The 12437-nt window shown below is 40.3% G+C and overlaps 1 protein-coding gene across 1 annotated transcript in view; it reads left to right on the plus strand.

Annotated features, from left to right (window-relative positions):
• Positions 1-8777: 8777 nt before the first annotated feature.
• The window catches only part of LOC307109381 (uncharacterized protein), a gene marked incomplete at its 3' end in the record, with an annotated part of 87631 nt that continues 83971 nt past the window's right edge, over positions 8778-12437 (plus strand). Inside the window, exon 1 of the mRNA XM_079788059.1 lies at positions 8778-8868. Within this exon, the coding sequence (XP_079644185.1) occupies positions 8864-8868 (5 nt within the window). The 5' untranslated portion in view covers positions 8778-8863. The remainder of the gene's footprint in view (positions 8869-12437) is intronic.

The raw sequence follows: 12437 nt of genomic DNA on the forward strand, positions 1-12437 counted from the left end.
TATGCATATATCTATAGATACTGAATATCCAGTTTCTTGGCATACATCTGGAAACATTAATTCTCTAATGCCTACTTTCATTTTGAAGTTCACTTGAAAGTAAAACTTTTATTATTGAATAAAGAAATGATAAAAGAAAATAATTTTCTAGTCACCCATGTACCCACAATCCAAATTTCATATTATACCATCATTGCCTGAAATTTCCATTGTCCCTATTTTTTAAAGAAAACAGACCAGTGTGAGTCAAAGCACCATCCCCACTCTTTCACACCTCTCTCTACCTTAAAGATTGCATGTCATGTCCATGTCACATTCCCACATATGGTTTTATACATTTACTACATCAGTATGTATCCATAAATAATATTTGGTATTGTTTTGAGTTGTACAGTTTGTATTTACTATCAATATGCTTTGCAACTTGCTTTTGTCCTTTAACACTATATTTTTTGAGATTTATTCATTGTGATGCATATACATATAACTGATGGGCAGTTAAGTTGTGTTTACTTTTCTTGCTATTAAAAATCCTACTGGAGGGTGGGACCGGGTGGAGGGGGAATAAAGGGAGACATCTGTAATACTTCCAACAATAAAGATAAATTTTTAAAAATCATACTGTAGAGAACATCTGGGGACATGTCTCCTTGTCCACATGACCACAAGCTTCTGTAGTGTAGACACCCAGGAGTGGAATTACACATCTTCAGCTTTCCTTTTCAAAATACGCTCCAAATGGCTGTGCCTATTTAGCCCACCAGCACTATAGGAGAGTTTCTGTTTCCCACATCCTCACCTACACTTGGTGTTATCTAGTGGATAGCAAATGGTATCTCATTTTGATTTCTATTTCCTTGAGCATCATTGCATAGTTATTTAGGTCATTCATATTTCCTCTTCTATGAAATTCTTATTCATAATTAATATCCTTTGCCTATTTTTCTAGTAGTAATCTCTGCCTTATTTATTCATAGGAAGTTTTTTGTTTCTATTTTTTTTTTCTGGAAACAGATCCTTTGTCAGTTAATTGCATTGTGAATACTTTCTTCCAGTACTTGCTTTTCTTTTAACTTGGCTCTATTTTTATACATCTTTGTCACCTTAATTTTATCTTTGAAGATTTTTAAAGAGGTAAGTTATTTCATTATAATACCCTTTTACAATATAATGGGAGTATACATAGGTAAATTGCTCCCACCTTTATACAAGAGAGATTTGACATTTATTGAGCTCTGAGCAAGAAGGTACTATATAAAATGTAAGCACTTTACATGTATTGAATCAATCCTTTTAACAACACAAGGAGATAGGCACTAATGTTATCTCCACTGAAAGATGAGCAAACTCAGGCCCAGAGAGATTAAGTTATTGCCCCAAAGTATGCAGTGATTAAGAGATGGGCCTAGTATCAGAATCCAAGGAGTTATTTCCAGGGCTTGTATAACCACTAAAAAGAAACGCTTCTCGATGTCACAGTTTTTGCTCTCCAGAGCTCTCTTGACAAGAGACATGCAAACAGGCCCCATTGTGCAGTGAGACAGACTAGAGTAGCACATATTATTTAAGGGGGTGGCAAGGACTTCTTGGAAGAAATGGCCTTTGAGTTGAGTGAATGAAGATGAAATATTTGTGCTAGAAGCTAGACAACGGAATGGTGTTTGTGTGTGCGTGTGTGTGTGTGCTCTCTCTCTCTCTCTCTCTCTCTCTCTCTCTCTCTCTCTCTCTCGGACATGGAAAAGACATTCCAGGCAGAGGGAACACCATATGTAGAGGCCTGGACAAAGCACAGAATGTTCTGAGAATTGTGAGTGACTCAGTATATTTAGAAGGTGGAATTTATGGGTGGAACGATTAGAAATGAGGCCAACAACAGTGCCTGGTACTTGGCTGCCATTATTATTTGTTGACTAAATAAATGAACAAAAGCTTTTAGTGTTACAAATGCAATCATGAGGCAAACTCTGTCCCTATAGTTTGTCCCTTATACTTAGCAGCGCTCCCCAAACCTCTTTAGTTTCAAACTTTGTCCTTGAACATATGAGAAAACAAATGAGTCTTACTTCCCTATATCAATAAACACAGTTTAGCATGCCCAATTCAGCCTTTTGCAACCGAAGCTCTTTCAAGTCTTCAAGGTAAGCATTCAGAATGTTATAAGTCATTGCCTATTATTGGTCATTATCTATTACTAAGTCATTACCTATATGTCATTACTGGAGCTGTTGATACAGTTTGAGATTTATTTGCAGAATTCTACTTCTCTGATGTTATAACCTATAACCCCATAATTGCCTCTCTTCTTTTCCAGGGATCCTTCCACGAGTCCCATATGATTGCAGGGACACTTTCCTCTTCCCCATCTTGCCACCCACTACTTACATAGCTGGCAAGCTGCTATGTTATACCATTGTGCTAGCCTGAGCACGCTGGCGTGCAGCCTAGCCCCAGTGATATAAAATGAGGGGGTACAGATGCCTTTTCTAACTTGAGACTAGCAAAAGGCAAACTCCTCTTTTGTTTGAAACCTTTAGAAGTATAGTCTTGAGTTCTTGTTCTTTTAGAGAAACCGTGGGGTGAGTCCTTTTCTTCCCCAGCCTCTTGCCACCCCAGCTGCTGTAGTTCTGCATGGAGTAATTGAGCAAATGAAATACCAAACCTATAAAAAAAGGTAGCATTATCAAAGTGAATGAATGAACGCTTACCTAGCAGAACTGTATGACATGGAGAACTAGGAAGACAAGTTAATGATCTAGAAATTGTATAGCTTTGCTGTCTTAGAATCATGGCAAATGGAACATATGGCATTGGGTCATTTTTTGCATTGATATGAAAAGAAAATGAGTTTATTTTACAAATAAATGAGTTTGTGTTTCTGTTTGCTATTCATGACTATACTGTTTACTTCTCTCGAAATAGAAATATGTCACCTAAATATTAAATATAGAGAAAGATTTCTTCAGCTATTAATGAAGAATTTTTCTGCACATGCCATGCCTTCATCCACTTCAATAAACATTTTATGTTTTTCTCTTCATTTGCTATTATTTTGCCTGATGAGGCTGTCTGTGAACAAAGGCATCTTCAGGAAAAAAGGAGGGAATTGTTGAAAAGACAGACATGTTAAAATTGTTATTTGCCTGGGTATTAGAATTTTAAATTAAGGCCTGGAATCAAATTCACTTCATTTTCTCATGGATTTTAAGATACAATAGTGTTTCTATTCCCTATTTTGAAATTCAGAATAGGCCCATAATTCCACTAAAGTTTCAATGAAAAAAATCTATCACATTTATTGTTGTCATTGTAGTGGACATTTATTATTTTTATCTTTGCAGTATCCTTACTGCAGACGCCTTCCTTTCCCTGTAGAAATCAACTATTCCCTATTCTCAGTTCATGTGACCCAAATCTGGCGAATCAAAGTCCACAGTAATTAGGTAAACAATGGGCTTGTGTCGGAAGTCTGGATAATCCAAGTCAATTACAACTTGGAGACTAGAGAATGAAGTATGAAACAGACAGAGGCCAAGCTGGGCTTCTGCCTGGTGACAGTCTGCCTGACTGAAACCAGGTCAGAGAAATTGACCCAAAAGATTGGGAAAGATTCCTGACTATATTATTTGATCATTCATGCTTGAAGTGAGCTTTGCCCCTGCCACTAAATTTCTTATTTTCCCCCCTCAAACTATTTTGAGTTGGTTTCATCCACTTACAGTTGAAAAAGGTCTGGCCAATGCGCTCATCATCATTTTCCTTAGGGAGCATTTGTTTAATACCTGGATCATTCCATATTAACCACTCACAACTAATACGAACACATAGTATTAATAAAATGGTATAATTGAAAGGGCCACCTGGTCCAGTTTCGCATCCAGCCGTAACTCCCTTCCTTAACATCCTTCATGACAGCCAACCTAGAATACACATAATTTCTTCAAGGATTTTGAGATTCAACAGTGTTTTCATTTCCTATTCCAAGTTTTAGAATATATTCGCAATACCAATCATATCTCTACTCTGTCTTCTTAACTCCCAGCTGCATAACCTCAGTTCCTTTTTCCCATCTTTCACAAAATGATATATCTGGACAACCTTGATTGCCTTCACCTCAATTTACTTCTGTTTGTTAAATATCCCCTTTAACAGGGGACCTGCAATGAGCTAGCTCCTCCTGTCTTTTCCTCTAGACCAGGAGTGGGGAACGTCCGGCCCACAGGTTGTATAAGGTCCATGAAATCATTTGGCCTGGCCCTACCAAGACAGTAGGGGTGAGTTTATTAAATGTTTGACCAAATAGAACGGGCTAATTTTTAAGTAAATAATTTTGTATGGCCCATGAATGATGTTATAAATACCCAAATGGCTCTTGGCAGAAAAAAGATCCCCCACTCCTGCTCTAGATTCTTACATGAATGCAGCCTTATTTTTGGGTTTCTATTTCCCAGCCACAGTTTCTGATTTATAACAAGCTTGCTGTTACTTCCCCCCGCCCACCCCTTCATCCTTGTTTTTGTCCAAAGAGTTCTTAAGCCAGGTCTGTGTTTGAGTTTGTAGTTTTAATTATTTGAATCTACATTAGGACTTTGTAAGCAACCATAAGCTTTTGTTCCTCTAAATATCCAACCATGTGTGTGTGGAGGGGCGGGGGAGAGAGGTATTGTTTCACCCAGGTGTTTCTGGCTCATTGGGACCTTTGATGTATAGAATGATATAAGAGTCAATCACTGTCACTTAGGTCACTGAAATAGCCCATTGATTAGATAAGAGTATTAATTTCATCAATTAGGAACTGCATTTGACAACATTTTAGGGTCACACAACAATTGTGATGTTTCTCATTAAGACAATTTCACACAGTCTCACCTGGCACAGCGATTTTGGACTGAGAAGGTTAAAGGTAAAAAGGACTCAGAGCTTATCAAGGCCAAGGTCCCCATTTTATAAATGAGACTGAATTAAAGGTGATTAGGCTGAAGGTACATGGAGTTCATGACAAAACCAGGACTAGAACTTGGGTCTTTTTATTCCCCCTTACTATCTTTAGTCTCAGATTTGGGAAATAATATGGATCTGTTATATTTGAAATTTGCATATTTCTTCCTTTTGGGTATTTTCATAGCAAGGACTCTTTTGGTGGGGGGCTTCTCCAACTGCATGGCACCCTCCTATCTCCTCTCCCAACATCCATCATCTCTTTCCCACTCCCAAACCATTCAGAGGTACTCAGGCCAATATTGCTGTGGACAATCTAAACCTGAAAAATCAGATGAGATGGATGTTCCAAAATCCAGACCACCTAGCACTTGAATCAGGATGACACTATCCTGTCAAGACTCAAACACGCTTAGAACTTTGTTTTGGTGGCAGCTACACATTATATTTTACGTTGTTTAAATCCCTTGGGTTTTTTGAAGGATATTTGTATAAAGAATCACATCTTTGCATTCTTGTCTGATCCGGGAGCATATTGTCCCTCCAATGTTCTAATCTTACTAGGGAGACATGTCAATTGGACTGTATTATGGGGAATCATGGCATCAAAGAAGTAACTGCCAGTTGGAGAATCTCAAACTGTATAAACATAGACCTTTCGAGGAGAAAAGATCATATAGAAGGAAAATTATGATAAAATAAACTGAGTATAAAGAATATTTAGATACCTGGTCTGCAAAGAAACATAAACCAGGAATAGGGGTTGCCTCTGGGAGGAGGGATGGCTGGCTGGAGATCAGGATAGGAGGGAGAGAGATGTGTAAATTTTGAACTATATTTTTGAGGCCTTCCTGTTCAAAAATAACTAAATGAAAATAAAATAAGTCTAAAGTGCTACAAATAGTTTATTTACTGGAAGCAAATTTTTTAAAAAATATATTTTTTTATTGATTTCAGAGAGGAAGGGAGAGGGAGAGAGAGAGAGATAGAAACATCAATGATGAGAGAAAAATCATTGATGGGCTGCCTCCTGCATGCCCCTGCACTGGGGACTGAACCCACAACCTGGGCATGTGCCCTGACCAGGAATCAAACCGTGACCTCATGGTTCATAGGTCAACGCCCAACCACTGAGCCATGCTGGCTGGGCAAGAAGCAAATGTTTTGTTTTGAGAACTTTCATTGTGTTTTTCTGTGCTTCAAGCAAATTTGTGGGAAAGAGTGATGAAGACATCTCCTTTAGCCTTATTTTCTTGATGTAGCCTAGCCTAACCAATGGACACAGACAACAGGGGGATGAGAGCATGAGTGGAGGAATGGGGAGGCAATGGGGGAATAAGGACACATATGTACTACCTTAATCAATAAAGAAATTTTAAAAAAAGTTTTATAAAAAAAAAGTAATATGGAGTTTTCTTTGGCTAAAATATTGTTGTTGCTACTCTTAAGGATTTTTTTTTTCACCCAACTTATCTTATGTCAGTATTTCCTGTGTTGGTACTAATTGATTTTTATCATCCTAAAGAGTTAGACAAGTAAATAATATTCCATTTTCCATCTTCCTAGTCTTTTTGCACAATGTTTGATATTTTAAAAATATGCTCCCAACCCCCCTCATTTTCATCACATTTCTCTTACCTCTTAACATATGGTTATCATATGTAATGGGCCAATTTTGCTCACTCTAAAGGTAGATTATTTGGCTATATCAGTGTGTGATGGATTAAATCAGGGTTTGTGACTGTAGGTTTTACATTGGCATATATGAAGATAGCAGTTCTCAGTAGGTGCAGCTTAATAGAGATTTTTCCATTTTGAAAGACATGATTTTTGATGTGTCTGCCATGGTTTTGCCTCCTCTGGAAATAACACCAGGACTGCCCTTATTTTCTTCTCACCTGCAGAAAGAAAAGATGTTGGCTTCAAGGTAAAGATTTTGGCAGATCCAACGCCATCTCATTGGTTACAAAGCCTTTCTGGAAAGCGTGCAATTATTCAGCTTGCACAGCACAATTAAGCAAACAATTCATTTAGTCTCTCTATTGATATTCCATTGCAGAGGGACGGGGGTGGCTCGGGAGATTGGAAATGAGAGCTGTAGCCTTTCCCCTCGACGTCTGTGGTTTGGATCTGTTCAGTGGGGTAGTGACCACATAGTGTCTCCATCTGATGGCTGTGCGGTGACCCATGTGAAACAGATTGGGGTTTCAGGCCCATGGTGAAGTGGTCACATCTCAACATCCAGCATCCCAGCTGGCAGAAATATGTGAGGATTATACCGACGTGGTTCTATTCAGTTTGTGCTTGAGTGAAATTCATATTGTGAAAATCCTACTTGCAGTAAAGTGAGCTTTAGAATATCTCTTAAAGCTCTGAGTGAAGGTCTCAGCCTTCTACTGTGTCTGATGAGAGCACACGTGGCTTGTTTACTTTGGCTCGGAGTCTTTAACAATCTTTATGGTCACGTCTCCCAGTTCTCACCCACGTTTGTGAATGCCAGGATAATGTATCTACTCATAGTTAGTACAAACTGCCTAAAGAAACACGGTACTTGGGTACATCATTCTGTTTACATTTTGTAGTAAATCGTGGCACATTTTGGTAGTTTTAGGTTGCATGAAGCCTCTTGTGAATAAAACACATGTGCTTATAAAGTGCCATTCAGACCAAAGACATTTCCCAACCTAGGCCTGGCGGGGGGCATGTTGATTGACCCTCTGGACTTCCTTAGTATGCTTTTTAATGTTTTTATTGATGAGAGAGAGAGAGAGAGAGAGAGAGAGAGAGAGAGAGACAGACAGACAGACGGACAGACAGACAGACAGACATTGACCGTTTGTCTCCTTACATACCCTCACCTGGGATCTAACCCCAAATCTAGGTATGTGCCCTGACTGGGAATTCAACCCGTAAACTTTAGTGCATGGGAGGAAGCTCAATCAACTGAGCCAGGCCTGCAATATTTTCGTTTTTCAAATCCTAACATTTAACAACCTTCTACACATGTACACACACTTACACACACACACACGCACACACATTTACTAGTACTACTTTTTCACCTTTTCTTATAGGAAGAATCCAGATGTGGACCTCAGATAGATAAGCTTTTCAAAACTGAATGCGATACTTATAATAGGAATACATAATTGCAAATGCTGGGATGCCATAGTTGCTGCTGACATCTGCATAGCCTTGTGATACTGGTATCCCCTGCTTTCTAAAGTTTGCCTTCTACCGCTTCACACTTACGAAGTGCCTACATTAGTCCCCGTTTTCCCTAACCCAAAGAAGAATTTTTGCTTTTATGAGACAAGTCAAAAAGGGAAAATAGTGTTCAGTGCTTGTTTTGCAGCAATCCGTTGTAGAGGCATCGTGCGACCCTGAGCTGGCAGCCAGCGTGGCCCCGCCAAGCTCCTTCCCTGGGAACCACACTCAGTATTCTCGGCTTCAAGCCACATAGCTTTGCCTTGTGTCTTTGAGCATCTGTGCTTTATCTGGGTTTATTCTGGGCCCCCAGTAGCAAGATGTGCTTCTTTATGCCGCTTTGGCTTTAGAAAGGTTCCAGGTGTGTGACAAGTCACCTTATGGACTACGTGTCTGGTCAGATCAGTGCGCCTACCGGCTCTGGCCCGGCCTTGGAGGAAGGAGAGCTGATGGTCGGATTGAAGTGGGCGGTTAGCCTTTAAGTGAAAAAACAGGTGCTCACCTCGTTGTAGCTTGTGGTATTTATTTATCTGTGTTAAAGATAACCGTGGACTCTTATGTTCTCTTGAGTTCCCGTGAGCCACTATGATGAAAGTATTTTAAAAGCTTCTTTGCTTTCTTAACAGGGAAAAAAAAAAAAAGAACACACTGGAGAAAGGCATGGGAGAAATAGTAGGCTTGGACCCTTCATCCTCTCCCTTTCCGTTTTCTGCTCAGCCTGATGGGGTAAGAGGCCCCCTAATCCCTTGACTGTGGACTGAGTCCCTACACAGAGGTCCGAGGTGGGTTGGAACACAGTGGCGTTGGATTTGTGACAGCCCCCTTCGTTCACTGCATAGTGAGATGCCAAGGGTTGGCTTGTTTCATTACCTGATTAAGGCTTCTTATTTAAACTGCAAGGTATCACTTAAACACAAAACCTAACTGGAAGAGAGCTAAATTGGATCTTTCTGTTGACAAGAAAATTATTGACTCTCATAAACTCATCAGTGAATTACAGAAACACAGTGGGATGTTTTTTTCAGCTCCTTTGGCAAAAGCTGTGCCGGTTCTTTTTGCACATTATTTGAGAAGAATCTTGTGGGAGGTTATGGAACTGATTCACTGGCTTGCAGGAAGACTGATTTGACTTTTATTTCCTAAAGTTGACAATAAATGCTTTTATTTAGTTTAGAGGAGAAAGACTTTACCTTTTTACCATGACTCATAATTTCTAAGCAGTGCTTTACAATGAGGTTCAGGGGTAAGTGTTACCATCTCTTCTCTTTTAAAGCCATTTTCTTGCCTTTTTTTTTTGTAAATGATAAGCCTTTTTCTCTCTAAAAGGGCTTGTGTCTTCTTGTCATTCTCTTCTCTGCTCCTATGCCATTGTTCCTCTATCCTAGCTTCTCTTTTAACATCTTTTCCAATCTTTGTCAGAAGTAACATCTCTTTTGTCTTCCATTCCTCTTCCATTTTTCTGTGAAGACTAAGTTTTCTTCTTGTGTGTTCCCGCTGTCGTATTTCTTCTCTGTCCATCCAGAGTAGGTGCTGCTCTTTCGTGAGCTCATGTTGTTCTAATTCCCTCCTTATCATATCCAAATATCTAAGCCTTACTAGTCGCTCCTGGTCCTTAAAAGTTTGGGTGTCCTCTGATAACAACCAATTTTGGAACCGTGCAACATCAGAAAGTCTAGGTAGTTTATTGTTTTCTTGTAGCTTATTTACTTATCTTGCAAGCAATTTTTTGTTCTCTTTCATAATTTCTTTCCAAGTCTAATTTTAAACTGCTAAGATATTACCTGTACTTATTCAATTCCATCCAGGTCCATGCAACTTCATTATTGCTGGTGAAGTAGCCATCTTTGTTTAATCCCCTCAGGATATCTTTGCGTGAATGGTATGCTCTGAAACGTGGATCACAGAGACTATTATATTGGTTTTCCAAAAGTCGAAAATAAGGTGTAATCAGGTTAAAACCATAAGAAGGTCGAAAAAGCCTTTCACTTATCTTTGTACTATAGTGGAAAGTATTGCTCCCTGGGATCCCAGGCAGCTTGACCCCAAGAGGCAGATCCAGTAGTGAGCTGCTCTGATGCCTGGAAAGCTATTTCTCTTGTCTTTCCCTCTCTCTTCCACATCTCCACACTGCTGGCTGCCTTCAGCCAGGCTGCTGCTGGCCGTCCTGGTGGCGGCAACACTGGCAGCCTTGGAGCAGGTGCTGAGGTACAGCTCCATAGCAGGCCCCTGTTTGTTTTGTGCCAATGCCTGGCTATGAAAGGTGCAGGTGAAACCTGGCAAATAACCTCTGTATTTTTTATCAACACAGAGATGTTTCTGGGAAGCGGTATAGGAACAATGCTGAATTCCATTCGGTTGCAAGAGGAAGGAGCGGGACAGGAGACGGGTTGCGGGGAGGCCACTGCTACCGGAGGCCATGGTCATGATAGCAGCCCCCCTTTAACCTTCTTTGACATAATGTTCCCTAGACTTTTATATCCTCTAAGGACTATTCTTTCTTGCAACACCCTGTGGGGAATCTAGGTTAAGATGAACTATACAGACAAGAAAGAGAGGATGGCATTGGATAGCAGGGTGAGGGAAACACTGTTTAAATTCATACTTGCTCATCGCAGGGACTCCATCACCAAACAGCGTGGCACTACCACTTAATGAAGAGGGAGCACGTTACGGCCTTGATTTTGTCTAAGACCCTTTCTGTTTCCATGTTTGCAACTACCATTATTTCAGCTTAGGAAATAGTTCAAGTTCAATATGATCAGGGAGGTTTTTCAATTTGTTAAGAACAGTCGGTTGTGGAGCTAGCTGTTTGCCAAAGGGAACCTCCTTACCATTCATGACGCGGGCACGTACCTCCATTGCAGGCTCCTCCTCGGCCGGGCCCTGGTCGGGGCGGATGCAGGGGGCAACCAATCAATGTATTTCTCTCACATCGATATTTCTCTCTGTCTTTCACTCTCTCTAAAAATCAGTAGGAAAATATCCTCGGGTGAGGGTTAAAAAACAACAGCAAAAAACGTGGTTAAATTAGATTCCTTTGAAAACATTCCAACAAATATAACTGATCAGAAAGTTTTATAGAACTGCATACTTCCATAAAGTTAAAATACCCATCCAAAGTATATTAGTGTACTGCAGAAAATTAACACATGCAAAGTAATGTAAGCACATGGTACTTTAATTTTTTTCAGGGGCCCCGGGGTACCGTTATCTGCTCTTTGCTGGGAAATCACTCATCATGTAGCTATTGGGGAGAGGGAGCACTTGGGCTCCTTTTCTGGGAGCAATCCAATGCAGTATGGATATTAATTAAATTTATTAAACAAATAACACAGCGACTCGGGGAAGCAGGGGTCCATCTGCCAGCGCTGCAGACAGATCTCTGCAGAGATGCGAGCTGAATGGTAGTTAAAGCGAAGTTGCCGAGCTCAGCAGATGGGCTCTTGTCTCCAGTGGGGGAGATTTGGTGGCGGTCCAACAACTCTTTTCCCCTCCAGGTTTTTGTTCCTTGCAACTGTGATTGAAGAAGCCCTTCTCTGCCTTTTCCCAGCCTTGTGCCTCTCCCCCACCCCCCCCCCCCTTTGTTTATTTGAGCAATGTTTAAATCTGAGTGATTTGTTGGAGAGACAAGTCCCGGCTGATCTCATTTTGTGTATGTGCTGTAAAGCTCAAGCAGAAAATAATTAGGAAAATGTAATCCCATTGACTTTGCGCCCCACTTGTGTACATTGCAGCAGCTCAGCCTCGTGCCCTGGAATAAAGTCTCTGAGCAGACTCAGATATAGTCAGTATCTCCCTTCTCTGCATTTGGAAGTTCCTATTATTCTGAGGTTCAGATGCTTATTATTCTTAAAATTGTATCTTAGATTGCTTTTAGACCTACATGCCTTTGAAATAATGCCATTTAAGGATTCTTGTTTGGCTTGTTTTTCCCTCCCCCCTAATGTCTTCATATTCTGTTGTCAAGTGTCTGGGTGCCTTAAATCCTAGTGTCTCCTTCACTTGCCATCTGGGATGAAATGTCGTTGACAAAGTTAGATCAGCACATTTGTGATCAGCTGTGTCTTTAAAGAAAACCACTTTCCTACCTCCTGACCCACCTCTCCCATAAAAAAGATGGTGAATTTGAAATCTTTCTGTAAAGAAGGACCACTTTGGTTTCCGGTGATTATCACTTCCCAGCATTTGGACCAATTTTTGACAAAAGCCCACCTGGACAGAATTTAATGCTAGGATGTAAGATTTGGTGGGAAATCATCCCTCCACACACACCCCTTTTCCCTACCTGAACCTTT

This window comes from Cnephaeus nilssonii, assembly GCF_951640355.1.
Source record: "Cnephaeus nilssonii genome assembly, chromosome: 13".
NCBI classification, from domain to species: domain Eukaryota; kingdom Metazoa; phylum Chordata; class Mammalia; order Chiroptera; family Vespertilionidae; genus Cnephaeus; species Cnephaeus nilssonii.